The 27,541-nt window shown below is 45.8% G+C and overlaps 1 protein-coding gene across 6 annotated transcripts in view; it reads right to left on the minus strand.

Annotated features, from left to right (window-relative positions):
* LOC121289917 (TRAF2 and NCK-interacting protein kinase-like) overlaps positions 1-27,541 on the minus strand; it is a 348,329-nt gene that overhangs the window by 18,862 nt on the left and 301,926 nt on the right. For 5 of the 6 annotated variants that reach the window (XM_041209918.1, XM_041209938.1, XM_041209898.1 and 2 more), the window contains 6 exons: positions 18,375-18,577; positions 11,999-12,134; positions 7,991-8,158; positions 4,116-4,218; positions 2,942-3,112; positions 1,474-1,617 (listed from right to left, as the gene is read on the minus strand). In XM_041209918.1, coding sequence (XP_041065852.1) covers positions 1,474-1,617; positions 2,942-3,112; positions 4,116-4,218; positions 7,991-8,158; positions 11,999-12,134; positions 18,375-18,577 — 925 coding nt within the window. The remainder of the gene's footprint in view (positions 1-1,473; positions 1,618-2,941; positions 3,113-4,115; positions 4,219-7,990; positions 8,159-11,998; positions 12,135-18,374; positions 18,578-27,541) is intronic. The other variant, XM_041209930.1, reaches the window with a different exon arrangement.

The raw sequence follows: 27,541 nt of genomic DNA on the forward strand, positions 1-27,541 counted from the left end.
AATTTCCTGCCTGTCGGGCGGGCGGGCTCGACCCAATCTCCGGCGGGCGGAGAGTCTATCGCCGCCAGCAATCGGGGCCACACTGCCATTTTACGTGGGTGGCCCAATTAAGGCCCGCCCAGCGTGACTCCCTGTGTGGGTGGGGGGGATTCCCCAAAAGCGAGTGCGCTCTTTCACGCATACGCAGGTTGGAGCGCACATCCCCCTGAGGCTAAGTGCAGCCTCAGGGAGATCACTTCCACTTTGAAAACTATTAAAAATAGAGAAAAGAAAAATCCCTGACATGTCCCCCTCGTGTGACAATGTCACATGCAATGGGACATGTTCATAATTTACAGAACAACTTTATTACAATTTTTAGAATCCTACATGAAACCTCACCCCGCCCCTGGATGAGGTTTGATGTTTTCTCTATTTGCCGCTAGGGCTCCTGGCCGACCAGCCAACCTTAAGGTTGGATGGGCAGGTCCTTTAATTGGTTAAATGATCCTGTCAATGGCCTCAATTGGCCATTGACAGGTCGGGGGGCCCGCAGCTGATTTTGCTGCACCCCCCACCTTCCTGAAAATTTAAATGGGGCGCGGTGACATCGCTGACGGCAAAATTCTGCCCATAGTGAAGGTGCCTCATGGGAGAGTTGACACTGAGCCACACAAAAAAATATTAGGGCAGGTGACCAGAAGCTTGGTCAAAGCGATAGGTTTTAAAGAGTTTCTAAGAGAGGTAGAGGGGTTTAGGGAGGGAATTCCAGAGATGACTGCTGAAGGCATAACCCCCAACAGTGGAACAATTAACAATGGGAATGTGGAAGAGGCTAGAGGAGAGCAGCTATCTTAGAGGGTTGTAGGACTGGAGGATTTTACAGGTATTGGGAGGGCAAGATCATAGAGATATTTGAAATCAAGGATGAGAATTTTTAAACTGAGGTATTGCTTAATTGGGAGCCAATGTAGCCCCTCTCTATCTCTGTTATCTCTTTCACCCCTACAACCCTCCGAGATCTCTGCATTCCTCTAATTCTGGCTTCCCGTCCATCCCAGCTCCTGTCCTCCCCCATTGGTGGCCATGCCTTTAGTTGCCTGAATCCTAACCTCTAGAATTCTCTCCTCAAACCTCTACTTCCTTAAAACCTAGACTCTGACTGATCTTTATCGGCCCTAATATCTCGTTATGTGGGTCATTGTCAGAGTTTTGTTTGATAATGCTCCTGTGAAGCACCTTTTGACATTTACTACATGGAAGGTGTTGTATAAATACAAGGGGAATTCCATTTTTTCTCGTAGCCTGTACCTTGCACCCAGAAAAGTTGCCCTTTAGCTCCCATAAACAAGACCAAAATATGTCAACTGTTTACAAAATAAAAATAATGCAAACGGGTCAAATAGCCCCCGAAACAGAGTTAGATGAACTTCTTAAACTTGAACTGTTAGACATTCGCTGTTCCTTCTCTCATGTTCTTTACTGACCCCTTACCAGATATAGTCACTAAGATGTTGAGTCCCTCCAGCACATCCATCTGATGGAAACGCCTGCGATTGATGAGGTTGTAAACTTTTCCCTGGCCACTTCTATCCAGTAGCATTAAACCGTTTTCGGTGCCCACCAATAGGTTCACTCCTGGAAGACAAGGAAAAATAGTGAGGAAGGTGATGGTAGCTTTTAACGTCAGAGGAAGAGATTGACATCCAGCACAAATAAACTGGGGTGGATCTTTCCCATTTTCCAAAACACAGCCAGCTTGGCTCCTCATGGAACAGGCTCTTACTCTGCCTATTGCCAGTGAATCCCGCTTTGATTTTTTTCACACCACCTTCACTAAGAATGATTCAAGATGATAATCCTGGAATGGGGAAGCTTTGGATCAGCTTCATTCTAACAGTCGACGGTGATGCACAGCTGAGCCTGCAGGGGGCAGTTACACCAGTCCACACTCAAATCAGACCGGTTTGAACACCGCTGCTGCTAGACAGAGTCACACCACATGTGAACAAGGTTTAAGTGAGGCACATGTGTACACACGCACACGTTCTTGCGCATGCGCATACACTCTTGCGCGCAAGTATCTAATTTCTTCCAAGACAGACAGCATCACTGTACAATGGAATTCAGAAGAATTCAATGTGCGTAGCAAACACGTGGTGGCATTACTCAACACAGGCGTGAGGTAGACCATTTAACACACTTATCATCTGGAAATATGGGATAACTGCCCAGACACCTAATCTCTCCATACAGAACAACCCTGTCAATGCTGCTCAAGACCTCTGCACCAAACAATCTAATCTCCTGGTATAAGGAGAGCTGACTGGTAGGAGTTTGTGCATTATTAAAGCATTGGGCTTATCTGCTCTGTACCCATATAGTTCCGTGCCTTTAGGGCGCCAAAGTGAATAAATGAATGTGTCATCTAGTCAGTACCCACAAGGTATTACCTGCAGCAGCAAACTGCACGGGCCCATCTCTGCCACATGACCTGAAGCCTCATGGACACTCTGCGATTAGTGGATTGATGCCTCATCCACCTGAGTCATATAGAGCAGTGAGACCCCAGTCTCCACCCTGGTCAATATATCACCTCATATCTCAGTGTGAGGGAAGATGGAGCCTCAGCAACCCCAGCTTGGTCAAGTGCTCGGCTGGTGGACTGGGGCAGGGGACAGGAGGAGGTATTGGAGCCTGGCAGGGTTCTCATTCTAGACCCTCCTGCAGCGACCCCCAGCATTTAAAAGCACAGGCTTGGCTAGGCTTGGATGGTTGAGGGTTAAGTGTGGCACATGTGTACACACGCACACTTGGTCCAAGGGAAAACACGACTCCCATTGTCCAATAGTTCTTCCAGTTTTACTATTGTTGGCTCACACACAATTGATTCTGTTGAGGAGAGGAAAGGCAATCGCCAAAGGGAAGGGCAGGGGAAGAGTAAATGAGGTTTGTGGCTCACCCCACAGCGCGGCACAGAGTATTTCAGAGTTGAATCGTTTCTTGTATTTCCGGATCTCTGGGGTGTCACTATGCGGCCGGATGTTTGTTGGGTTCACGTTTACCACAGAGATTTTCCGAACTTCGTTCAGCTTTGCCTGTTCCTGTCGTAGCATCTCACTGGAGAACATTGCTGGGAAAACACAAGGTGTAGGTTGACTGTGGAATGGAGGAAACGGCACTTAGGGATCTAATTAATTATTCAAGAAAATTACGACGACCACTGCAAACTCCCGGCTGTAATGCGGGAAACATGGTGGCCAGTTTTTACACAGTAAGATCCCATAAACAGCAATGACCAGATCATCTATTTTAACGATGTTGCATGACAGATTACTTCTGGCTGCATTGTGGGGAGATCTTTCCTGCTCTTCTTCAGAATAGTGCCTTGGGATCTGTTATATCTGCCTGAGAGGACAGGTGGGGCCTCAGTTTAACATCTCTTCCAAAAGCACACCGTCAGTACGGCACTGTGAGTGTCAGTATAGGTTATGGGATTAAGTCCCTGAAGCGGGGCTATACCTCACAGCCTTCTAAGCCAAAGATGAGAGTGCTACCCACTGAATCCTGACGCTGATGAACCTTCTCTCTGGTGGAAAATGTTTTTCCCTAGGCTGCCAAAAGGAGTGAATTCTGCTTTTAATGGGAGAGGGCAGGGGGCTGGGTTGGAAAGGATACTTCCCAGCTCCTCTCACTGGGGCTCTCTCTCATTCCTGGGTCCCAGCAAAGTAAAGGTCATTAAAACAAATCAATCTCAACTAACGTCAGTCAATAAGACCATGAAGTAGCGCTGGGAACAAAGCCAAAAAGCAGCTGAGTTGTGCAGGAATTGCTTTAACTGTTCTGACAGCAGGCTCCAGGAGGGACAGGGGAGGAAAGATATAAAGGAAAGGAAAAATTAATGAAAGAACAGAATTTATCTTGTACCTCCACAGCCAATTAAATACTTTGAAATGTTGTCACTGTTGCAATGTAGATGACATGCTCATGCTTTTGGGATATGGCTTGAACCCAGGATAGTCTGAGAGGGGCTGACACATTATCGTTACTCTAGAAAATGCAAATCTGTGAATCTCTCCTCAAAACTTTGGCTCCAAGATCAAGAGTCACCCTTGCCAGTTGCAGCTGCCACTTACCCGCTGCCGATGACTCTTCTTCACTGCCGCTTGGTGATGTCTGAAATACTCTTGGGTCCACAAACGGAGTGAAGGATGACTTGGTGCCAGTGCTCCGGCCATACTGTGTCACAGAAATGCACCATTTTACTAAAAGAATTGTATCGTGGTGAACCAACAACGCTTTGCAGCTGACAATGACAACAGTTACTCCTTTAATAGAATAACGCATCCCTCAGCATTTCACAGAAGCATTGTCAACCACAAACAAACACTTAGCAACGTAGGGAAATATTAGAGCCAGTGACCAAAAGTTTGGTCAAAGTGCTAGGTTTTAAAAAGGGCCTTGAAGGAGGGGACAGAGAAACAGAGAGACAGAAAGACAGGGAGACAGAGAGCAGATTGTTCCTCTAACTTCTGTTTGCCATGCAATACTATCTTATTGCACTGCAAACGGTCCCTTTATGTCTGACACATGACCACACATGCTCAGATCTTAAAGAAAACTTGCTTGTGTACAACGTTTGAACTGCACTTTGCCACTTGCTGCACAGCCACAAACCCACACAACTTTAGAAGGAACATTGGTAAAGAGGTAGAGGGCTTTAGGGAGAGAATTCTGGAGCTTAAGGCTCAGGTAGCTGAAGGCACACCACCAATGGTGAAGAGATGGAAATCAGGAATGTGCAACCAGCCAGAATTGGAGACATGTTGAGATCTCAGTGGGTTGTAGAGCTGGAAGAGGCTACAGAGATAGAGAGGGGCAAAGCTCTGGAGACATTTGAAAACAAGGCCAATTGTTTTGTGAAGGAGTTTTGCTGGTGTCCAATGTAGATGACTCATCTAGCAACCTGACCAAATTAGAATAACTAGACCAGCTGATTGTAGTTTGTGACACATCCAATTCATTAAATTAAGGGCAGCAGATAGCTGGGAACACCACCACCTGGAAGTTCCCCTCCAAGTCACTCACCATCCTGACTTGGAAATATATCGGCCGTTCCTTCACTGTCGCTGGGTCAAAATCCTGGCACTCCCTCCCTAACAGCACTGTGGGTGTACCTACACCACAGGGATTGCAGCGGTTCAAGAAGGCAGCTCACCACCACCTTCTCAGGGTCAACTAGGGGTGGGCAATAAATGCTGGGCCCAGCCAGTGATGCCCACATCCTATAATGAATTTTTAAAACTCAGCAGTCATTAGCCCTTGGCATCTGGGGCAATACCTTAGGCAGCTTAAACCCACTAGGGTAGATTTATAGCCTGGGCTTAAAACTAACAATAAAAAAATACAGAGCAACCACATCCATTATAGATTTCAAAGTATATCACCAGGAAACAAGATAATTTATATTTATCAAAGCCCTCCCTTGCTCCTCCCCACACCCCAACCAACAAGGATATAAATGATCAGATCATCCATATTTTTTTAGTTGCTGCTTGATGAGCACAAATTGGCCATGACATGGGGAGAACCCCCTGACTTCTCTTCAAAATAATGCATGTGGGATCTTGAGAGAGTGATGACAGGGCCTTTGTTTTACATCCCATCTGAAAGAGGGCCATTTCCTACAGTGCGACACTCCCTCAATACTGACCCTCTGAAAGTGCAGCATTCCCTCAACACTGACCCTCCGACAGTGTGGCATGCCCTCAGTGCTGCTCTGAGAACATTGGGCTCAATGTAGAAATTTTGAACTCTGAGTCATACTGCTAAAATCCAGACTGAAGGTGGTGCTTCTCAACCTGACTCTACACATTACTGAGAGAGTCTAAACGATTGATGGTTTACAATTTTGTGTTTAAATGTCTCTTCAATTCTTCGTCACTGCACCTCCCCATCTGATCTCCCCCGAAACTTGCCCAGGTAGTATTTCTCCATGTATGGGACTGGCATCGGGTGTCCATGTGCAATGTAAGAGCTTCCAGCGCAGAGCATGCAGTTTTCCTCATCTATGTCCACTTACCAATGCTATTTGTTAGTTACTGGTTAGTGGGGCTGGTTTTCACTCTCTAGGTCTGGGAACCTACAATTAAACTAGCTATGGTCTGCCAATGTAACATTTCTTTCACTGCCCAACACAGAGCAAGGTTGAACTCTAGGACCTTGCTGCTCTTGTTACAGTTATGAGGTTTATATTATGTTTTGGAACTGTGTTTTTAATTGAACATAAAATGGAGGGGTCATGTGGCCTGTTCTGAACTCTGCTTGACAATGGGTTTAGCGTAGTTAAAGATCAAAGAGAGGTCAAGAAGTTGCAAGGTATTTATGCTTAGAGACAATGGCAGCAGTCTAGGAGTTCACCATGGGTAGACTCTGGGTGTCCAAAGTCCCAGAAAGGTGTTGAAAGCTTCAGCTTGTAAACAGTTATGCTGTAAACTATCCATTTACTTCTAAGATGAAAGGTAATTGGGATCAAGGATAGTTAATCAGCATTTGTACCTATTTACAAGTTTAATGTGTTTCACATTGCCATGGGGAGAGTACAGAGGAAGCCATTTTTGAGATCAGGTTACAGGCTTCCTTACAAATCAATGAATATCACAGGCAGACAGAAGTTCTGGGTGGCTAGCAGAGAGAAGAGGCTGCTTGGCTTTGCCAGCTACCATAGCCAGATGCAGGCGAGGACAGTACTTAGACAAAGAGATGCTTACTGTAGCTGTCTCAGGATCCTGGGAAACTCGTCCTCGCATGGGCCAGGGGAAGACTTTATTGCTAGTAATGGATTTAAGAAACTCTCCAAAAACCAAGGGAAGTACCTGGAGGTGGTCACTTGAAGTTACTACCCAGGAAATGAGTACCCATTGGAAGCTGGGAGCAACCGTTTGCTAAAAGGATTGTAATTCGGTGCAGAGTACGATGGATAGTTAAGTATAAAAGGGATAATGTTCCTTTCGGTAGTTTGAAGCATACATTGCCGACAAATAAAAAGAATAGGGTTTTGTCCTGTTTTCAGTCATTTGTTACAGTGAAAGTCTTAAAACATGAAACCTTGTCGTGCCAATTCTTTTTTAAACTAGGAACTGAACGTTCAATTTTTAAAAAAAAGTTATTGGTCTCTACAGAGCGTGTAGCTTTCAGGCTAGCTCAGTTCCTGAAAGGTGATCCACTTCCCAACTCAGTTACTGGGGCAGGTTTGACTGGTTAAATTAAGAAAAATAACTCTTTAACGTTTTTCGTTTTCAATGAGTCCTTTGAGGCCAGGTCCCTGCATTGGCAAACAGCAACAGCGCCTCAATCTCAACCTCCAACCCCACTCCACAACGGGTTACGCTCTTGGCACCAGGGAAGCTTGAGCGATATAACCTGCTGCTTTCCCACAATCTGTCAACAAAGGCGAGAGCTAAAGAACATTGCAGGACATCACCCAACGATCAGCCTGCTGCAGTGCTCCCGACTCTCAAAGCTGTGACTGCAATGGATAAACTCAAAGCCAGAATCCACCGTCCGGAGCTTCCAACGACTCTTTGGGGGGGGTCAGGTGCCCAGTAACATAGTAACCAGGCTATCACCTGGCAGTGAGGGAGAAAGTGGGGGTGGAGAGAGATGTTGGACTGGCAATTTGAAAAAGAAAACCACACGTTTTTGGCAAGTAGTCAGTTTCAAGCAGAGTTAGCAGTTGGTTGCGGCCAAGTTACAGGACCATGTTCAATTTCAAACTAGTCAACAAAAATAATTATTGCAGATCCAACAGAAAGGAAGCACTGCAGAAAAGAAGGCCATTCGGCCCATCGTGTGCCTGCGCCAGCTCTTTGAAAGGGCTATCCAATTTGTCCCATCGTTTGGGTGTATTAAGTCCTTCAGCTGAGTTGTTTGTCTAAAAGTGGCCCTGCTGAGTGAGAGGACACGTTCTTCCCCGTTGTAATGTCCCATCAGCAGCAGCACTACCACCTACCCCAGCTGCGGAGTCCTTTTCCTGAGCGAGTTGAGTTGTGGTTCGGCCAATTGCCTCGGTTGGTGTGGTGGCAGGAGACTGGCTTTGCTGCACCAGATCGGGCAGATTGGTGTGGCTGGCAAAGCCATTACTGTCAACATGACCAGTCCGCTTTTTGTCACCAGAAGTCTGCAGAGACACAGAGAGACAGATAGATAGATAGATGGATAGATAGACAGGACAGATGGATAGACAGACACAGACAGGAGAAGCACAAACTGCTAGCTTCCATCACCCAAAATCAACCGGCTCAATAAAGGCCCTGCTCCCCCGAAAGGCTCCCCCCTCCACCACCACCCACCCTCACTTGCTCCCCAGTCCCCTATCCAGCAAAGCAAGGTAAGATGGAGGTGAGGATAACATGTAACAGGCTGGGACAATAGCAGGGCTGCCAACCCTGGCCAGATGAAAGAAAGAAAAACTTGCATTTGTATAGTCCCTTTCACAGCCGCAGGAAGTCCAAAAGTACTTTACAGCCAATGAATTATTTTTTGAAGTGTACCCACTGTTGCAATGTACGAAACACAGCAGGGTAGTAACTTTCTGCACAGCGAGCTCCACAAACAGCAATGTGATAATGACTAGGTAGTGGAATTTTTGTGTGATGTTGGCTGAGGGATGGATATTGACCAAGTGGGGATAACCATCCTTGCTGTTCTTCAAAATACCAGCCATAGAATCTTTTGCGTTCACCTGAGAGGACAGATAGGATCTTGGGTTTGGCACCTCTGACAGTGCAGCACTCCCTCAGAACAGTACTGGGAGTGTCAGCCTGGGCTTTTTGCGCTCAAGTCTCTGGAGGCTATCTTGAAATGACAACGCTCAGACTCAGAGGCGAGACGGCTACCCACTGGGCCACAGCTGACCCCTTAACTCCTGCAGGTTTGTCACATGCCCAATTGTCCTGCCCCCAAACTCCCATCATTGGTTGTCCAACACACCCACTGCAATGAAGCTCAGCCTTCCTATAGCCAATTGGATGGCTCTTGACTGTCAGTCAAACAACTTTTATGTCACACTCCTAAAGAAGTGTTGAGAATTTATTTTTTTTAAATCAGCCCTGTGAATTTTTTCTGCTGGATTTCCTTGGAGATTATTCTTCTAATTTCTGGAGACTCCAGAACAAGGAGGACTGGTAGTCCAGAAAAATGTGACTACCAGATTGGATTTGAAAACAGCACAAATTGATCAAGTGGTGTAACACCAAAACCAACTCTGTAGTCAAGAAGTTTGGTCTATTTACTGTATAGCAGAGTAGACCCTGAGGTGACCTGGTAGATGTCTACCATTAAATAATTAAAGGGCTGATAGCATCACTGATGATAGATGATTCCAGTTTAATAGTTGGGGAGAACTTGGGACATGAGTTTAAAATAGGCACGAGTGGGAGTAGACTGCATATTGGAAAGCTTTTCCATTCCCAGAAATTATTGAGCCTCTGGAATGTGTTACCAGATGGTGTGCTGACTCTCTTCATTACCTTCAGGAGGGAGCTGGGCTGGTTCTTAACTGGGACAGAGATCACATCCCTGTAAAAGGTCTTGACTGAGAGCACAGATTCTATCTGATCCTCTAACCTGGTTTCAATCAGCCAAAATCATCAAGAGAAGGAATCTCCAGAGCACTTTTCCCTCTTTGGCCCTGGAGTTTTCTCTGTCTATCCTAGGAGATTATGTGGCTGGGTAGGTAGGGATGTTGGGTTGGGTTTGAAAGTATTCAATCCTATTGTTCTGGCCATCATGGTGTGTGGCAGACTCGATGGGCCAACTGGTCTTTTCCTGCCCATAAATGTTGTACATTGATAAAATGGCAGTTTTCTTGTAGGATCAAGCCAAGAGTGAGGTGCAGGGACAAAAGTTTGGAGAAGAGACAAGACCAAGGGCCAGATTTTGGCCTTTGGGTCAGGGCCCTGGTATTGGGGTCAAATGGAAGTCACAATCACGTGGCAGCAATTTTCCCCAGATAGGCCTATTAGTGCGTGGGCTTGCAATAAAGCTAGTGGGTCAACAGGAGGCTTTCAAAAGGAAGCAGCAGCAGACTGCCTTCCCAGGTAAGAAAGAGAGAGGGAGCCCAAAGTCGGAGGTGCCCTCTCTCCAACTTTTAAAATTTTTAACTTTAAACAAGTCCCTCAGCTGTCGGGCCACCATCAGGGAGGATAAACCTCTCCACCGGGTGGCCTGTAGTCCCAGCTGTGGCCAGGTAGGTGGGTTGGGCCTCAAAACCTGTCTGGAGAACTGCCCCCTACACTACCCTCCCCCCCACAACCGCAATCCCCACCCTGCCCCCACCTCCCCAGCTGCAAGTTCTTCTCCAGGTCACTCACCATCCTGACTTGGAAATATATTGCCTTTCCATCACCATCGCTGGGTCAAAATCCTGGAACTCCCTCCCCAACACCACATGGACTGCAACGGTTCAAGGCGGCAGCTCACCACCACCATCTCAAGGGGCAATTAGAGACGGGTAATAAGTTCCAGCCTCGCTAATGATGTCCGTATCCCAAAAATGGATTATTAAAAATGTTCCCACATTGGTACCTTGTGTTCAAATCCCAGCGCTGCCCAACATACTGATGTGGTCAAGGCCAGACACTTGGCAGAGTTTTTGGTTGAGTGCTGGGAAGAAGAAACAGGGGAAGGAGAGGAAGGAAGGAAAAACTGATAGAATTCACCTTACCCTCAAGTGGACAAGCCGCCTTACAGCTTTAGAGCCAGGTATCAAGGCCAGTCCGTAGATAAAATGGTCAATTAAGATGAAGGATGCCTGAGATTTTTACATCATGCACCCAGTTACAGCCATGTTTAGATGGTACATTTCAAAATCTCTCCTTGTACCTCACCTCCCAACATCAGAAGGGTGCCATATCACTACCAGCCAACAAGACACCTAATTGGACAGTTTGTGGACTCAAGCCAGCTGTGGATTGGATGGTCAAACACTCAGCCTTTGACCCTCAACAGCTGTCAGAAAGGAAACTTACATTCATTTCCAATCTGAAGATTTGCCTGAGGTGTTCAGTCTGGAAGTTTGACCGAGTAAATGGAAATAAATTGTTTCCAGTAGCTGGAGGACCGGCAACCAGAGGGACACAGATTTTAAGGTAAATGGCAAATGAGGCAGAGGTGAGATAAGGAGAATTACTATATTTTTTTTACACAGCGAGTTGTTGTGATCTGGAATACGCTGCATGAAACAGGGGGTGTGGAAGCAAATTGAATGGTAACTTTTAAAAGAGAATTGGATAAACACAGGCCAGTGATGAAAGAGAAAGGGTGTGGAATTAATTGGATAGCCCTTTGAAAGAGCCAGCACAGGCGTGATTGGCTGAATAGATTCTTTCTGCACTGTGAGTGTCCATGATCCGATTGGACGTTACCCTACAATTCTGTGGTAAAAGATTGCAACTTACATCATTGCTTTTCAAGCCCAAAATAAGATGAGAGAAGCTCTTACAGTCACTATGATAATTAAACCCTATTATGGCTGGATAAATGCCGCCACTGTACGGGACGGCATTAGGAGCCCCACATCTGGTCCACCACATCTGGCCAGGCAGTGTGCCATCCTTCTGCTTGTTAAAAAGAAGGGCAGAGCTACGGAATGGTAAACTACGGTAGTTCCACTGCCAACAACTCTCATTGAGAATGGGTATTTGCAGGAGCAGAGGCGGTTTTTGCCTTCAACCTTTCTTCCCACCCACTTACCTCTTTATTACTCCACCTGGCTCAGACTTCAATTCAATCTCTTCTCATCCACTTCTTCCATCCTTCATCCACTTGGTAACTCATAGACTTACTGGTGCCCTGCATTATGGTGCCCCTATACCCCTCACCTAACTTGCTCAATTTCTTCTTAGTTAATTACAACAGATGAAGAGGTGGAAGGTCTGGCTTGTTCTTTATATGGATAAAACTATAAAGGCGTGTTTTAAATTCTGTACAACTCTTGCAGTTATTAATGGATACATACCTCTCGGATAATCAGGGTTCCGTCTCCTGAAGTGTTGCTGTAGAGATCAGATGGCAAAGCTCCCTCTTGCATGCCCACTAGTCCCACGCCATATTCCTCATTATACTGCTCACTGCTGCCTGGCGCAGAGGTTGGCCTGCAAGGTAAGGGCCCAGACTCAAGAGCAGGAAGTTTACTTTCAATGGGTTCTATAGCTGCTGAACCAAATTTCTATTAACGATAGAAGAAAAGGAGAGTGAAAGGGAAAGGAGAGAGAGAGAAAGAAGAAGGAGAGAGAGAGAAAGAAAAAGGCTGGAGGGAGAGAAAGGAAGGAGAGAGAAAAGGAGTTAAAAAATAAAAAGATAGAAAACAAGACTTGAACTTCTTTGGCTGTGATTTTCCACTGTGGGAGATTCGATGGCCCAGCCAAAAGTCCATTCACTTTCAGCGACATTGGACAATCCTAGTGACAGGCAGGGCTGGAAAATCCCACCCTATAGCAGGATTACCACAACATTCTACAGTGTCTTACAGCAGCTGGACTACTTTGGAACTGTTGCAATACAGGAAACATAGCAGCCAATGTGCACCCAGCACGGTCCCATAAAGAGCAATGGAATAAACGACCATATTTTTGTGATACGTTTAGGAGGTAAACCTTGGCCAGGACATCATGGAGAACTCCCCTGTTCTTCTTCCAGTTATGCCATGGGATTTTTACATCCACCTGAGGGGAGAGACAGGACCTTGCTTCAGGGTTGCATTTCAAAGACAGCGCCTCCGCCAGTGCAGCACTCCCTCAGTGCTGCACTGGGAGCGTTAGCCTGGATTTGGAGTGGGAATTGAACCTGCAGCTTCCTGACTCGGAATGGGTAAGAGTTCTACCCATAGCTGACACCTTGTGTTCCCTTCGAGTTTTGGAAGTTTCAATACAATTTATGCAAGCACGAGTTTTGCTTATAAATCACCAGCAAACAGGTTATCAAAAAACCTGCTCACAAACACAAGGTAATTATAAATTGGTGAGTTGAAACAATGGTGATCGGTGGATAAATTCACTGCATATAGGCCTTGAGGATCTTTGTATAGCTCTGGCCATTGCCTTTTAGGAAGGATGTGATCGCACTCGAGAGTGTACAGAGGAGATTTACAAAGCTGTTGCCAGGAATGCTGAATTTTAGCAATGAGGAAAGATTGGATATACTGGGGGTATTTTCTTTGGGACAGAGGAGGTTCAGGGGAGATTTAATTGAGGTGCATAAAATTATGAGGGGCCTAGATTGAGTAGACAGGAAGGGCATATTTCCCTTAGCAGAGATGCCATTCACCAGGGGGCATTAGTTGTAAGTAATTGGCAGAAGGATGAGAGGTGAATTGATGAGAATTTCTTTCACCCAGAAGGTGATAGGGGTCTGGAACTCACTGCCTGAAAGGGGGATAAAGGAAGAAACCCTCATCACATTTGAAATAAAAACACCTGGATATGCACCTGATATGGTGTAACCTACAGGAATATGGAACAAAAGCTAGAAAATGGGATTAGGCTGGATCTCTCTCTTAGTTACAAATATACATTGCGTATTTAGGCACATACACAATGGGCTGAATGGCCACTTTCTGTGCCACAAACTTTCTCTGCTCCTATCCCAGGTTCAATTTTTAAAAACTCAATAACAGGATGTGGGCTTCGCTGGCTAGGCCAGCATTTATTGCCCATCCCTAATTGCCCATGAGAAGGTGGTGGTGAGCTGCCTTCTTGAACTGCTGCAGTCCATGTGGTGTAGGTACACCCACAGTGCTGTTAGGGAGGGAGTTCCAGCTTTTTGACCCAGTGACAGCGAAGGAACGGTGATATATTTCCAAGTCAGGATGGTGAGTGACTTGGAGGGGACCTTGCTGGTGGTGGTGTTCCCATGTATCTGCTGCCCTTGAACTTCTACATGGTAGAGAACATGGGTTTGGAAGGTGCTGTCAAAGGAACCTTGATGAATTCCTGCAGTGCATCTTATAGATTGTACACACTGCTGCCACTGTGCGTTGTTGGAGGGATTGAATGTTTGTGGATCTGGTGCCAATCAAGTGGGCTGCTTTGTCCTGGATGGTGTCAAGTTTCTTGAGTGTTGTGGGAGCTGCACTCATCCAGGCAAGTGGGGAGTATTCCATCACACTCCTGACTTGTGCCTTATAGATGGTGGACAGGCTTTGGGGAGTCAGGAGGTGAGTTACTCGCTGCAGGATTCCTAGCCTCTGACCTGCTCTTGTAACCACAGTATTTATATGGCTAGTCCAGTTCAGTTTCTGATCAATGGTAAACCCCAGAATGTTGATCGTGGGAGATTCAGCAATGGTAATGCCATTGAATGTCAAGGGGTGATGGTTAGATTCTCTCTTGTTGGAGATGGTCAGTGCCTGGCGCTTGTGTGGCATGAATGTTACTTGCCACTTGTCAGCCCAAGCCTGGATATTGTCCAGGTCTTGCTGCATTTGGACATGGGCTGCTTCAGTATCTGAGGAGTCGCGAATAGTGCTGAACATTGTGCAATCACCAGCGAACATCCCCACTTCTGATCTTATGACAGAAAGAAGGTCATCGATGAAGCAGCTGAAGATGGTTGGGCCTAGGACACTACCCTGAGGAACCTCTGTCCTGGATCCGAGATGACTGACCTCCAACATCCACAACCATCTTCCTTTGTGCTAGGTATGACTCCAACCAAGGGAGAGTTTTTCCCCTGATTCCCACTGACTCCAGTTTTGTTAGGGCTCCTTGATGCCACACTTGGTCAAATGCTACCTTGATGTCAAGGGCAATCACTCTCATCTCACCTCGGGAATTCAGCTCTTTTGTCCATGTTTGAACCAAGGCTGTAATGAGGTTAGGAGCTGAGTGACCCTGGTGGAACCCAAACTGGGAGTCAGTGAGCAGGTTATTGCTAAGCAAGTGCCACTTGACAGCACTGTTGATGACTCCTTCCATCACTTTACTTGTGACGGAGAGTAGACTGATAGAGCAGTAACTGGCCGGGTTCGATTTGTCTGCTTTTTGTGTACAAGGCATACCTGGGCAATTTTCAACATAGAGATAAAAACAAAAAACTGCGGATGCTGGAAATCCAAAACAAAATCAGAATTACCTGGAAAAACTCAGCAGGTCTGGCAGCAGGTATAGCTCTAGTGGAGGTGGGGGTAGCATAAAAGATTTAAAAATATTTTAAAATAATGGAAATAGGTGGGAAAAGAAAAATCTATATAATTTATTGGAAAAAACAAAAGGAAGGGGGAAGAAACAGAAAGGGGGTGGGGATGGAGATGGACAACAACTTTAGGTCTTGAACTCCCTCCTCCATCCCCACCCCCTTTCTGTTTCTTCCCCCTTCCTTTTGTTTTTTCCAATAAATTATATAGATTTTTCTTTTCCCATCTTTTTCCATTATTTTTAAATATTTTTAAATCTTTTATGCTCCCCCCACCCCCACTAGAGCTATACCTTGAGTGCCTTACCATCCATTCTTAATTAGCACATTCGCTTAGATAATATCACCAAATTTAACACCTTTGTGTTCTTTTGTTCTTTTGTCTGTGACATCTTTTGATGATCTGCTTCTATCACTGCTTGTTTGTCCCTACAACCACACCACCCCCCTCCACTTCTCTCCCCCCACCACCCCCCCTCCAGACACACCTTAAACCAGCTTATATTTCGCCCCTTCCTTGGATTCACCTAGTTCTGTTGAAGGGTCATGAGGACACGAAACGTCAACTCTTTTCTTCTCCACCGATACTGCCAGACCTGCTGAGTTTTTCCAGGTAATTCTGTTTTTGTTTTCAATTTTCAACATAGGCTGGCTGACGCCAGTGTTGTAGCTGTACTGGAACAGTTTGACTAGGGGTGCAGCAAGTTCTGGAGCACAAGTCTTCAGTACTATTGCCGGAATATTGTCAGGGCCCATAACCTTTCCAGTATCCAGTGCCTTCAGCCATTTCTTGAAGCAAGTGCTTCAGCCTTATCTTTTGCAGTAATGTGCTGGGCTGCCCCATCATTGAGGATGGGGATATTTGTGCAGCCCCCTCTTCTGGTTAGTTGTCTAATTGTCCACTACCATTCACAACTGGATGTGGCAGGACTGCAGAACTTACATCTGTTCCATTGGTTGTGGGATCGCTTAGCTCTGTCTATCACTTGCTGCTAATGCTGTTTGGCACGCAAGCAGTCCTGTGTTATAGCTTCACCAGGTTGACACCTCATTTTTAGGTATCCCTGGTGCTGCTCCTGACATGCCCTCCTGCACTCTTCACTGAACCAGGGTTGATCCCCTGGCTTGATGGTAATGGTGGAGTGGGAGATATGCTGGACCATGAGGTTACAGATTGTGTTTGAGTACAATTCTGCTGATGCTGATGGCCCACAGCGCCTCATGGATGCCCAATCTTTTGCACTGATTTTGCTGGATCTATTCAAAATCTATCCCATTTAGCAGGGTGGTGGTGCCACACAACACGATGGAGGGTATCCTCAATGTGAAGACAGGGCTTTGTCTCCACAACGACTGTGCAGCGGTCACTCCTACTGATACTGTCTGGGGCAGATGCATCTGCGACAGGCAGGTTGGTGAGGATGAGGTCAAGTATGTTTTTCCATCTTGTTGGTTCCCTCACTGCCTGCCATAGACCCAGTCTAGTAGCAATGTCATTTAGATCTTGGCCAGCTCAGTCTGTGGTGGTGCTACTAAGCCACTCTTGGTGATGGACATTGAAGTCCCCCACCCAGAGTATATTCTGTACCCTTGCCACCCTCAGTGCTTCCTCCAAGTGGTGTTCAACATGGAGGAGCACTAATTCGTCAGCTGAGGGAGGGAGGTATGTGGTAATGAGCAGGAGGTTTCCTTGCCCATATTTGACCTGATGCCATGAGACTTCATGGGGTCTGGAGTCAATGTTAAGGACTCCCAGGGAAACTCCTGGGGTGACTGTATACCACTGTGCTGACATCTCTGCTGGGTCTCTCCTGTCAGTGGGACAGGACATACCCAGGGAAATTGATGGTGGTGTCTGGGACAAGGTCTCTAAGGTATCATTCTGTGAGGATGACTATGCCAAGCTGTGAGACAGCTCTCCCATTTTTGGCACAAGCCTCTAGATGTTAGTGAGGAGGACTTTGCAGGGTTGACAGGGCTGGGTTTGCCTTTGTCATTTCCAATGCCTAGGTCGATGCCGGGTGGTGTGCTGGTTTCATTCTTTTTTATTGGCTTCTTACTAGTTTGATACAACTAAGTAGCTTGCTAGGCTATTTCAGAGGACATTTAAGAGTCAACCACATTACTGTGAATCTGGAGTCACATGTAGGCCAGACCAGGTGAGAACACACCTGGTCACTAAAGGGCATTAGTGAACCAGGTGCGTTTTTATTAAATTCAAATTTCACCGTAGTGGGATTCGAACCCAGGTCCCCGGAGTTTTACTGTGGGTGGCTGGATTACCAGTCCAGTGATGTTGCCACTATGCCACCAGCCTCCCCAATTCTTGGTTGCATGCACATAACCACTTCATGGGGTCAAATACAGGTCACGTGTTCCACTTTGTCCAATTATTATCTTTTTTTAAGCTCTTCTCTACTGCTCCAAGCTTCAGAGCTAGTCTTGATGTCATTCCCCCCAACAATATATTTTTTAATCCATTCATAGGTTTTGGGCATCACTAGCAAGGTCAACAATTATTGCCCATCGCTAATTTCCCTTGAGAAGATGTGGTGAGCCTCTCTCTTGACCACTGAGTGGCTTGCTAGGCCATAGTCAACCACATTGCTAAGGGACCACAGTCACATGTAGGCCAGGCCAGCTAAGGAGGGCAGTTTTCCTTCCCTTAGTGGACATTTTTGAATCAGACGGGTTTTTAAGTGACAATTCAGTAGTTTCATGGCCACTGTTAGTAAGATGAGCTTTTCATTCCAGGTTTATTTAATTAACGGAATTTGCATTCTCCAGCTGCCCTGGTGGGATTTGAATGGGAATCCAGGTCCTTAGTCTCAGCCAAACAAAAACAAAAAAGTGCTGGAAAAACTCAGCAGGTCTGACAGCATCGGTGGAGGGAAAGACAGATTTAACATTTCGAATCCGTGTGACTCTTCTTCAGAGCTAAAGAAGAGTCACACGGACTCGAAATGTTAACTATTTCTCTCTCCACAGATGCTGTCAGACCTGCTGAGTTTTTCCAGCGTTTTTTGTTTTTGTTTCAGATTTCCAGCATCCGCAGTATTTTGCCTTTACCATTAGTCTCAGCCTCTGGATTATGAGTCCGATAACAAAACCAGTATACAAGCGTTCCCGGCTAAAACTTTATCTGTGACTGCACGTTCTGTGTGGAGTTAGTTGGACTGAGGTATATTTAAGACTTTCCTTACATTATCCTGGGAATATCACTGACTGGGACTGTCCCGTCCTGCGTCTCATTTTCTGCATCTTCTTCTTCCTCCTCCTCCTCCTCCTCTTCCTCGCTGCTTTCCGACTCTTCACTGGAAGAAGAGTAGTCGGTGACTTTAATAGGTGGGCGGGATGACTCTTCATTGCGTAGCTCCCGCAATTCTTTGGCCAAAGCTGTCAAGTCCTGAGAAAATGAGTAAGAAAAACGTAAATGAATTAAACTCTTTGGAGCTGGGAAGTAAATTTGCAATCAAGTGATCACAAGGAACTAAACATCACAAAGCAAAGCTGTGGCAATCATAGTTGGAGGAATTGCCAATCGAGCGCTTTCCTTTGGAAAAGGCTCAAAGCAAACGATCAGGGAGTGAGCTTGAATAGGGGTCATTAGGACTAAAGAGATGTTTTGCACTCCTCTTTAAAGGGCAACTAATTTCAAGGTTTCCTTAATACTTTATCCACTTATGAGAGGCAGTAACATAGTGGGTATTATCACTGGACTCGTGATCCAGAGGCCCAGGGTAATACTGTGGGGTCCCAGGTTTGAATTCAATAAAAGTCTGGAATTACCACAAGACCATTGCCAATTGCCATTAAAAAAAAACCCATCTGGTTCACTAATGCCATTTCGGGAAGGAATTCTGTTGTCCTTACCTGGTTTGGCCTACATGTGACTCCAGACGCACAGCAATGTGGCTGACTCTTAAATGCCCACTGAACAAGGGTAATTAGGGATGGGCAACACATGCTGGCCCAGCCAGCGACGCCCACATCCCATAACCAAATACATTTTTAAAAAAAATTTCAAGGCCAACAGTTATTTTGGTAGATAACAGCAGAAAATGCTGGAAAAACTCAGCAGGTCTGGCAGCATCTGTGGAGAGAGAAACAGTTAACGTTTCGAGTCTGTATGACCCTTCTTCAGAGCTAAAGAGAAGTAGAAATGTGATGGATTTTATACTGTTTAAGATAGGGTGGATCAAAATAAAAGGTCAGGGATAGGCGGGGGCTCAGGAGAGATTGACAAAGATGTCATGGGCACAAGACGAAAGGAGTGTTAATGGTGGTGGTAAAGACTAAAGAAGGTGCTGATAGTGGCAGAAAGGTAAAAGCAGAATGTGTTAATAGCAGAACAAGGGTTAGTGCTCTGTGAAAGCACAACATGGAAACCCTGTGGGAGGAGATTGAGGGTGGGGGAGGTGTGTGGTTGGGGAAAAAGGATTTTTAAAAAAATGAATATATAAATACATTTAAATTAAAATAAAAAAAACACAAATGGATTAGAAAAGGGGTAAAGATGGAGGAGAGTGTTCACGGTGGGGTGAAAAGTGAGGACAAGGGGGACCCTATCGTGGTTCAGGGAGGGAGGGGAAGGGGTAAGGGCAGAGGCACGGGTGATGGGTTGGACAACGTTGAGGGCCCTGTCAATCACCGTGGGTGGATCCCTTGGTTAAGGGTAAAGGAAGACATGTCATAAGTGCCATTTCGGAAAGTGGCATCATTGGAACAAATACGATGGAGGCAAAGTAGCTGAGAGAATGGGATGGATTCCTTACGGGAAGTGAGGTGTGAGGAGCTGTAGTCGAGGTAGCTGTGGGAGTCGGTGGGCTTGTAATGAATATTGGTGGACAGTCTATCACCAGAAATGGAGACAGAGAGGTCAAGGAAGGGAAGGGAAGTGAAGTGACAAAGATGGACCACGTGAAAGTGATAGAGGAGTGGAAATTGGAAGCAAAAATTGATAAATTTTTCCAGATCCAGATGAGAGCATGAAGCAGTCATCGATCTACTGGAGAAGGAGTTGTGGGAGGGGGCCGGAGTAGGACTGGAACAAGGAATGTCCCACATACACCATAAAGAGACAGGCAAAACTGGGACCCATGCGGGTACCCACAATCACACCAGTTATTTGGAGGAAGTGAGACAAGTTAAAGGAGAAATTGTTCAGTGAGAGAACAAGTTCAGCCAGACGGAGGAGAGGTGGGTGGGGATTGTTCAGGCCTCTGTTCTAGGAAGAAGCAGAGAGCCCTCAGACCATCCTGGTGAGGGATGGAGGTGTAGAGGAATTGGACATCCATGGTGAAAAGGCGGTTAGGGCCAGGAAACTGGAAATTGTTGATATGGCGTAGGATATTAGAGGAATCATGAATGTAGGTGTGAAGGGACAGAATCACAGCACAGGAGTCCATTTGGCCCACCGTGTTAGCACTCTCCAAATGAACATCATGACTTAGTGCCGTACTCCTGCTTTTTCCCCATATCCCTGCATATTGTTTCTATTCAAATAATCCATCCATTGCCCTCTTGAATGCCTCGACTGAACCTGCCTCCACCACACTTCCAGGCCGTACATTCCAGACCTGAATGGAAATGTGAAAAAAAGTGTTTTCTCACATCGCATTTGCTTCTTTTGCAAAACACTTTAAATCTGTGCCCTCTCGTTCTCGATCGGGAACAGTTTCTCCCTGTCTACTCTATCCAGCCCCTTCACGATTTAGAACACTTCTATCAAATATAGACAAGTGGAGAGAGAATGGAGTCTAATTCAGAAGAAAGGAATTCCGTGGAGCGGAACAGGCTGACAGGATGGGTCTATGACAGTCCTGTTTGGGGCTTTTGGGAAGGAGGTAGAAGCGGGTTGTGCAGGGCTGGGAGACTGAGGTTGGAAGCTGTGGAGGGAATATCTCCAGAGGAGATGATGTCAGTGATAGTCCTGGAAACAATGGCTTGTGTGGTGGTGGGGTCATGGTCCAGGGGGAGGTAGGAGGAAATGTCTAAGAACTGACGGTCAGCCTCTGCGAGGTAGGGGTCAGTGCACCAGACAACAACAGCACCACCCTTGTCTGCAGGTTTGATAATAAAGTCAGGGTTGGACCTAAGAGAATGGAGTGCAGCAAGTTCAGAAGGTAACAGATTAGAGTGGGTGAGAGGAACAGAGAAATTGAGACAGCCAATGTCACGCCGACAGTTCTCAATGAAAAGATGAAGAGTGGGTAAGAGGCCAGAGGGAGGGGTCCAGGTGGAGGGAGAATACTGGAGGTGGGTGAAAGGATCCGTTGGATGGGGGGAGGACTCCTGCCCAAAGAAGTGAGCCCGGAGACAAAGGCGGCGGAAGAAGAGTTCAGCATCGTGCCGAGCCCAGAATTCATTGAGGTGAGGGTGCAAGAGGGTGAAACTGAGTCCTTTGCTGAGCACTGAACGTTCAGCACTGGAGAGAGGACGGTCAGAGGGTATGGTGAATACATGTCAAAGGCTGGGATTAGAGGACGGGATGGGGTCAGAGGGATGGGAAGGCGGAGTGGGTGGGGGGAGGGTCCTGGGTGGGTGTTGGTATCTGTAAGCTGTTGGAGCTTATATGCTTTAACACATGAAAGGAAGAGGGAAAGTTTCTTGTTAAGATGTGGGATGAGAATAAAAATAAAATGAAACTGGGGGCAAGGACAGCTTTGAGATAGGGTGAGTCGGTGCTGCTGGAGGGAGAGGTTGAGTGTGTTCATATGGCAGTGCATGGCACTGAGTGTGGATCTCAAGTTCTCATCTTCCGATAAGGCATTTTACAGCCTTCTTGATTTAACATTGAGTTCAACAACTTCAGATCATGAACTCTCTCCTTCATCTTTACCCCTTGTTAAATCTAATTTTTAATTTTAATTATTTTTAATTTTATTTAATTATTTTTTTTTTAAAGCATTTTTCCCCAATCCCCTCCCTCGGGGCTGTCTGTCACTTGTTTCTATGTTGTGCTTTCACTGAGCGCTAACCCTTGTTCTGCTATTAACACATTCCACCATCTTACCTTTATGCCACTATCAGCACCTTCTTTAGTCTTTAACACTACCATTAACATTCCCTTTGTCTTGTGTCCATGACACCTTTGCCAATCTCTCCTGAGCTCCCACCTATCCCTGACCTTTTATTTTGCTCCACCTGCTCCACCCCCTCTTAAATAATATAAAATCTACCACATTTCTACTTCTCTTCAGCTCTGAAGAAGAGTCATATGGACTCAAAACGTTAACTCTGTTTCTCTCTCCACAGATGCTGTCAGACCTGCTGAGTTTTTCCAGCATTTTCTGTTTTTATTTCATATTTCCAGCATCTGCAGTATTTTGCTTTCAACTTAATGTTAATATGGTAGGTTCTGTTTTGGAAATATTTCTAAGGGGACATTCTGGTATGTCACTGGAGTCATGTTAGTTGAATCTTGAATGTTATGTGAATGAGAGCGAGCGATGAGGATGAAGGAAACAACTAAACCATTTTCTTAGGGAAGAAAGGAAGGTCAATGATCATGACAGCTACTTGGGACAGCCAGTCACCCATGCTGGGTTGGAGGGGGAGTAATGGGACAGACAGGGGACATGAGCGAGGACAGGCAGAAAACATGGAACAGGTTATGGCTTTTGTACTTGAGGTCTGTGTAACATTCTGTGTCTTGCACTTCCAATGGGGTTAAAAGTGCTTGGCTCCTTGTAAACAATCTCCTTCAGGTAACCAGTTACTTGAAGTACATTTTCCCTGCCTGTTTGCTTGTCACCGTCAGTACTGGCGGAGCTTTGAACTCAGTGCTCGCCTCGCTCCAATGAAGTCCATGCCAGGAGAAGACAATGACAACCAAACATTGGGGAAAATGCATCTGATTGGCTTGAAAGATGTTAGGACTATGCTGTTTGGTTACTCTGTTTGCCATGACTCCTGGGATACATGCTCCTCTGAACACAATCTACCAGCTTAAGTACCCACATTAGATTTAGAACCACAACCTTTCAATGTAAAGTGGGAGATGCACCAGCCATTAACCATGGCCCAAACCTCTACACCAAATACCCAATATTTTTTCCAATTTCACCCCTTCCTTTCCTGAAGTTGCCTCGATGAGGCATTCAGACATTCTGTAAAGTTGTTGACCACCACTGGGATATGGTTCCACTGTTGCTGACTGCCCTTCACTGCCTTATCCAAGGGGTCAAAGAGCACGTGTGAGAGTCAAAGCAATGAGCAATGTCAAGCTATTTGACTACATAGAACATCCTGAAAGCAGCCGATTTCTGTACATTTAGTTTCCAGCAGTGGTTACTGGATAACAATCATCAGTAGGAATCCTGGATGTTTTTTTCCAATGGTTAACCCAGAAGATTCAGGCCAAGGGCAGCATCTTCACTGCCATCTTGCCTTGGATCAGCTACCTCAACACAGGACAGGGCTTGACTGAACTTAGGACTTATGAACTAGTGGTACAAATAGAGGTAAATGATTTGGACTTAATCACCATTATATAGAGACATGGAGTTGAATACTATGGAGGCAGGTGGGGACACACCCCCCCACCCACCCCCCGACCCCCGGAAACAACGTCAGCGTGGAGCCGGTATGCTCCACGTCACCCTGCCCCACAGCCATAAAGCACTGCGGGGCGGATTAAAGATTGGGACTTCTGCCCCAGTAAGGGGTAGATGGGAATGTGGAATTCGAAATACATATGGATCAGCCATGATTTTATTGAATGGCCGAGCAGGCTCGAGGGGCCAAATGGCCTACTTGTGTACCTGTTTCGTATGTTTGTAATCCCACCCTCTGGAGCTGCCGGCCAATTAGATTAGCTGACGGCTCCGTCATTCACGGCAGCACCAGGAAGGCATCAGTGGCCACTGCCGGGACTGCAGGAAAAGAAGATCAAGGCCCATGGATCCCTGGGGCAGGTAAGTCTGGGTCTTGGGCCAGGAGGGTTTGGGTAGGTTGTTGGGAGGAGGGGGGTTGCGGCGTTGGAGGGGGTTGGTTTAAGGGAGGTAGCGGGTAGGAAGGAAGTGGGGGGGGGGGTTCGACCTAAGGGAAGGGGTCCGCTCCGTGATTAGCAAAGGGCAGCCCCCAAGGAGCGACACCTTCCTTCCTGCCCTTTAATCATTTCAGTTACAAAATCGGGCTTCCTGCTCCCTCCTTGCTGCCTGCACCAAATGTTTTATGACGTGGGCAGTGTATTATCAGGGTCAATTGGTTTGAAAACAAGCCGAATTGATCCTTAATTGCTCATTTAAATATGGGGGTGAGCTCAGGGGGTGGGCAGGAAGGTGGTGAGATGGGTGCCCATTTTACCAGGCTCCCCCATGGGAAACACATACATCAGAGGCACATAAAATTCAGCCCAGGGTCGCAAGCTGATCAAAGTTGCAAAATAAATATTCCAGGGTACACAATATTTTGGAAAGATAGACAGAATGGCAAAGGAGGAGGGGGTCACCCTGGCAGTAAAAGATGACTTAAGGACAATAAGATCTGGTCTCTGAAGGTCATGAAGTAGAATCAGTATGGGAGGCAATTAGGAATAGCAAGGGCCAACACTGGTGGGAGGCCTTTATAGGCCCCCTAACAGTAGTTATACCATTGGACAGATATGAAACAAGAAATTTACTGGAACTTGTAACAAAGGCAACGGACTTCCACCCTCATATAGACTGGGACAATCACATTAGAAAGAATAGTCTAGAAGATGAATTTGTAGAATGTTGTCACGACAGTTTCCCTGGACCAATACGACTTATAATTCCATATAAATACCACTTCAGCTACTCGAGAGGCTTGGACATGGTTGCACGTTCATGGACATTCCCTCTTAGCTAAGTAGTGTATTGTGGGGCGAGAAAAGGATTCATCAAACAGCACGGTGCTCAAATTGTTTTCAGCAACATCTGTGTCTAATTTGATTCATTCTTACTGATTGTTTGGACAATAAGATCATTTGTTAGGATAACTGGCGAATATTGGAGCGAGTTACCCAGCACCTCCTTTAGATCAAGATCAAAAACCCGTTGTGGATTCTAGTGAAATGGCCGTCAATTGAGATTGATCAAGTTGGTGTTTTACCCCAAACGGAGTCTATTCTCAGGCAGTTGCAGCTGTTCTCTCCTCAGCTGAAGTCTTCATAGTTCATTGTGACACCCACAATTTACTCTTGGTTCTGAAGCTACCAGCAGAGCAACAATGTTCTCATCTACCACACTTCACAAACTTGAGCTTATTGGAAACTATTACCTGTATCTGAACTCCAACCAAGCCCTGTTTCACCATTTCATCTGCATTTGCCAACTTGCACTGGGTCCCAGACTAGCAAAGCATCCTTGGGTTCAAATCACTCCATGTTCTTACAACTTTCTCTCCCTGCAACCTCCTCGAGCTCCACAACTCTCCAAGGTCCCTGCCCCTTCTAATTCCAGCCTCTTGCACATCCCCAATTTTCATTGCTCTGGCCCCAAGCTCTGGAATTCCCTCCTTAAACCTCGTCATCTCTCTCCCTCTGTCCTTTTCACAATGTTCCCTTAAAACTAACTCTTTAACCAAGCTTTATGCCACCAATGATAATTTCCTCTTATGTGGTTTGGTATCAGATTTTGTTTGATAATGCTCCTGTGAAGCACCTTGGGTTTACTACCCTATAGGTGCTATATAAATGCAAATTATTTTTGTTCTAGGAGTCCAGGACTAACATGCAGGAATTGAAATCTGGGTTTCTGGTCTGATTCATTTCAAAGCCAGTTCGAAAACCTCCAGCATTGTCCCAAAGAGTTTCAAACTCAAGTCACTTGCGAAGACACAAACATGGCAAAGGGGAGTTGATAATCTTGCACAGTAAATGTCACAAACACACCCAGCATGCACCACCTCGATGCCAGTGCAAAGTCAATGTGTCATAGGTCAATTAATCATTCACACAACATCAAACAGGAGGGTACACTGATGAACCCTGAATTGCAATTGGTCACTCGAGCAGTCCCATCGACAAAGGATGTTGCGTTCGGCCTTTGAACAATTGCGTGGTTTTGGGGTGGAAGTCATGCACAATTTCAGCTATACAAAGACACCCGAAGCGTTAAAGGTTCAAGCAGACACAACCTTGTTAGGACCGACTAGGCCAATCTGGCTCGCACACAAAACATGCAGATGTTCAGAAGCTAGCACTTGCAAAGCATTAGTCTTACCATTTCTCCCTACATTAGTGACCGATGGGTCAGCATGGGGAGAGGGTTCAGGGAGAAAGAAACCAGTTGAAAAAATGACTACCACAAAACTTAGCAAAAAAACCAAAAGAATCTCAGATAGGGTTATTCTGTGAATCCTAGTCATCCTTCGGTTAATCATCAATTCTCCAGATCAGTGTGGCTAAATAGTGTCAGATCCCAGCAGTGAATGATTGCGTGACATATAATCTGATACAGTCCTCCCCAATAATTTGGGTCATTTAAGATAATTGGCAAAAGAACCAGAGGGCAGGTGAAAAGACTTTTTTTTTTTACAAGGAGTTGTTACACTCTGGAATGCATTGCCTGAAAAATTGGTGGAAGCAGACTTAATAACAACTTTCAAAAAGGAATTATTATATTTCAATAGGAAGAAATTGCAGCGTTATGGGAATAGAGTATGGGGAGTGGCATTAATTGAGTAGGCTGTTCAGAGACAGGCAGGATGGGGGCCAATGGCCTCTGACTGTATATTCTAAGAACTGATCTTTTCATGGTAATTCTTGCGGTTATAGTCAGATTGGTCAAAACCGCACAGTACGGTCTAAAGACATTTGAAGGGTCACAGAGGTTGACACAATGATGCTGTTATGTTCTCCTACCACCGCCCAGAAATCAACAGAAATTTTGTTTCAAATTGAAAATACCTGCACTGTTTCTTCAAACCCCAAGCACACGACGGGACTGTTCTAGCCCCCTTCCCTTCCCCCTCAATCATCACAGAGTCGGCTTCTTCGGCAGAACGGGAAGTTTGTCACAGCTTTGAAGCAAACTGTCTGATGTCTACTTGCCCAAAGGGAGGGTCAAAGGCACCTTCAAATTGGCTGACAAATCCCAGCCAGAAAGGAGATGATGGAGTATTTGTCCCCTTTAACTAGAGCTGAAATCGCATCGCTGTAAATGACTTGCGTTCATTTTGTGCCGTGCTTTGTAATTACCGTGACTGTCCTCCACTCACTGCATTTTGCTGCTTTTATCGGGAGATGTTACAGTAGTTTTGGTCATGTGTTGTGTTTGCTGTTGTTCTTAGACACTCTGTACAAATCGACTGTGAATAAACTGTGTTTGCTTTGCTGAATAAATAAACCCTTTGTTGTAAAATAGATTGTTTACTGACAGTCCTGTCATAAATAGTTCAGCAA

Source organism: Carcharodon carcharias, chromosome 2 (assembly GCF_017639515.1).
Source record: "Carcharodon carcharias isolate sCarCar2 chromosome 2, sCarCar2.pri, whole genome shotgun sequence".
In the NCBI taxonomy this organism is placed as follows: Eukaryota; Metazoa; Chordata; class Chondrichthyes; order Lamniformes; family Lamnidae; genus Carcharodon; species Carcharodon carcharias.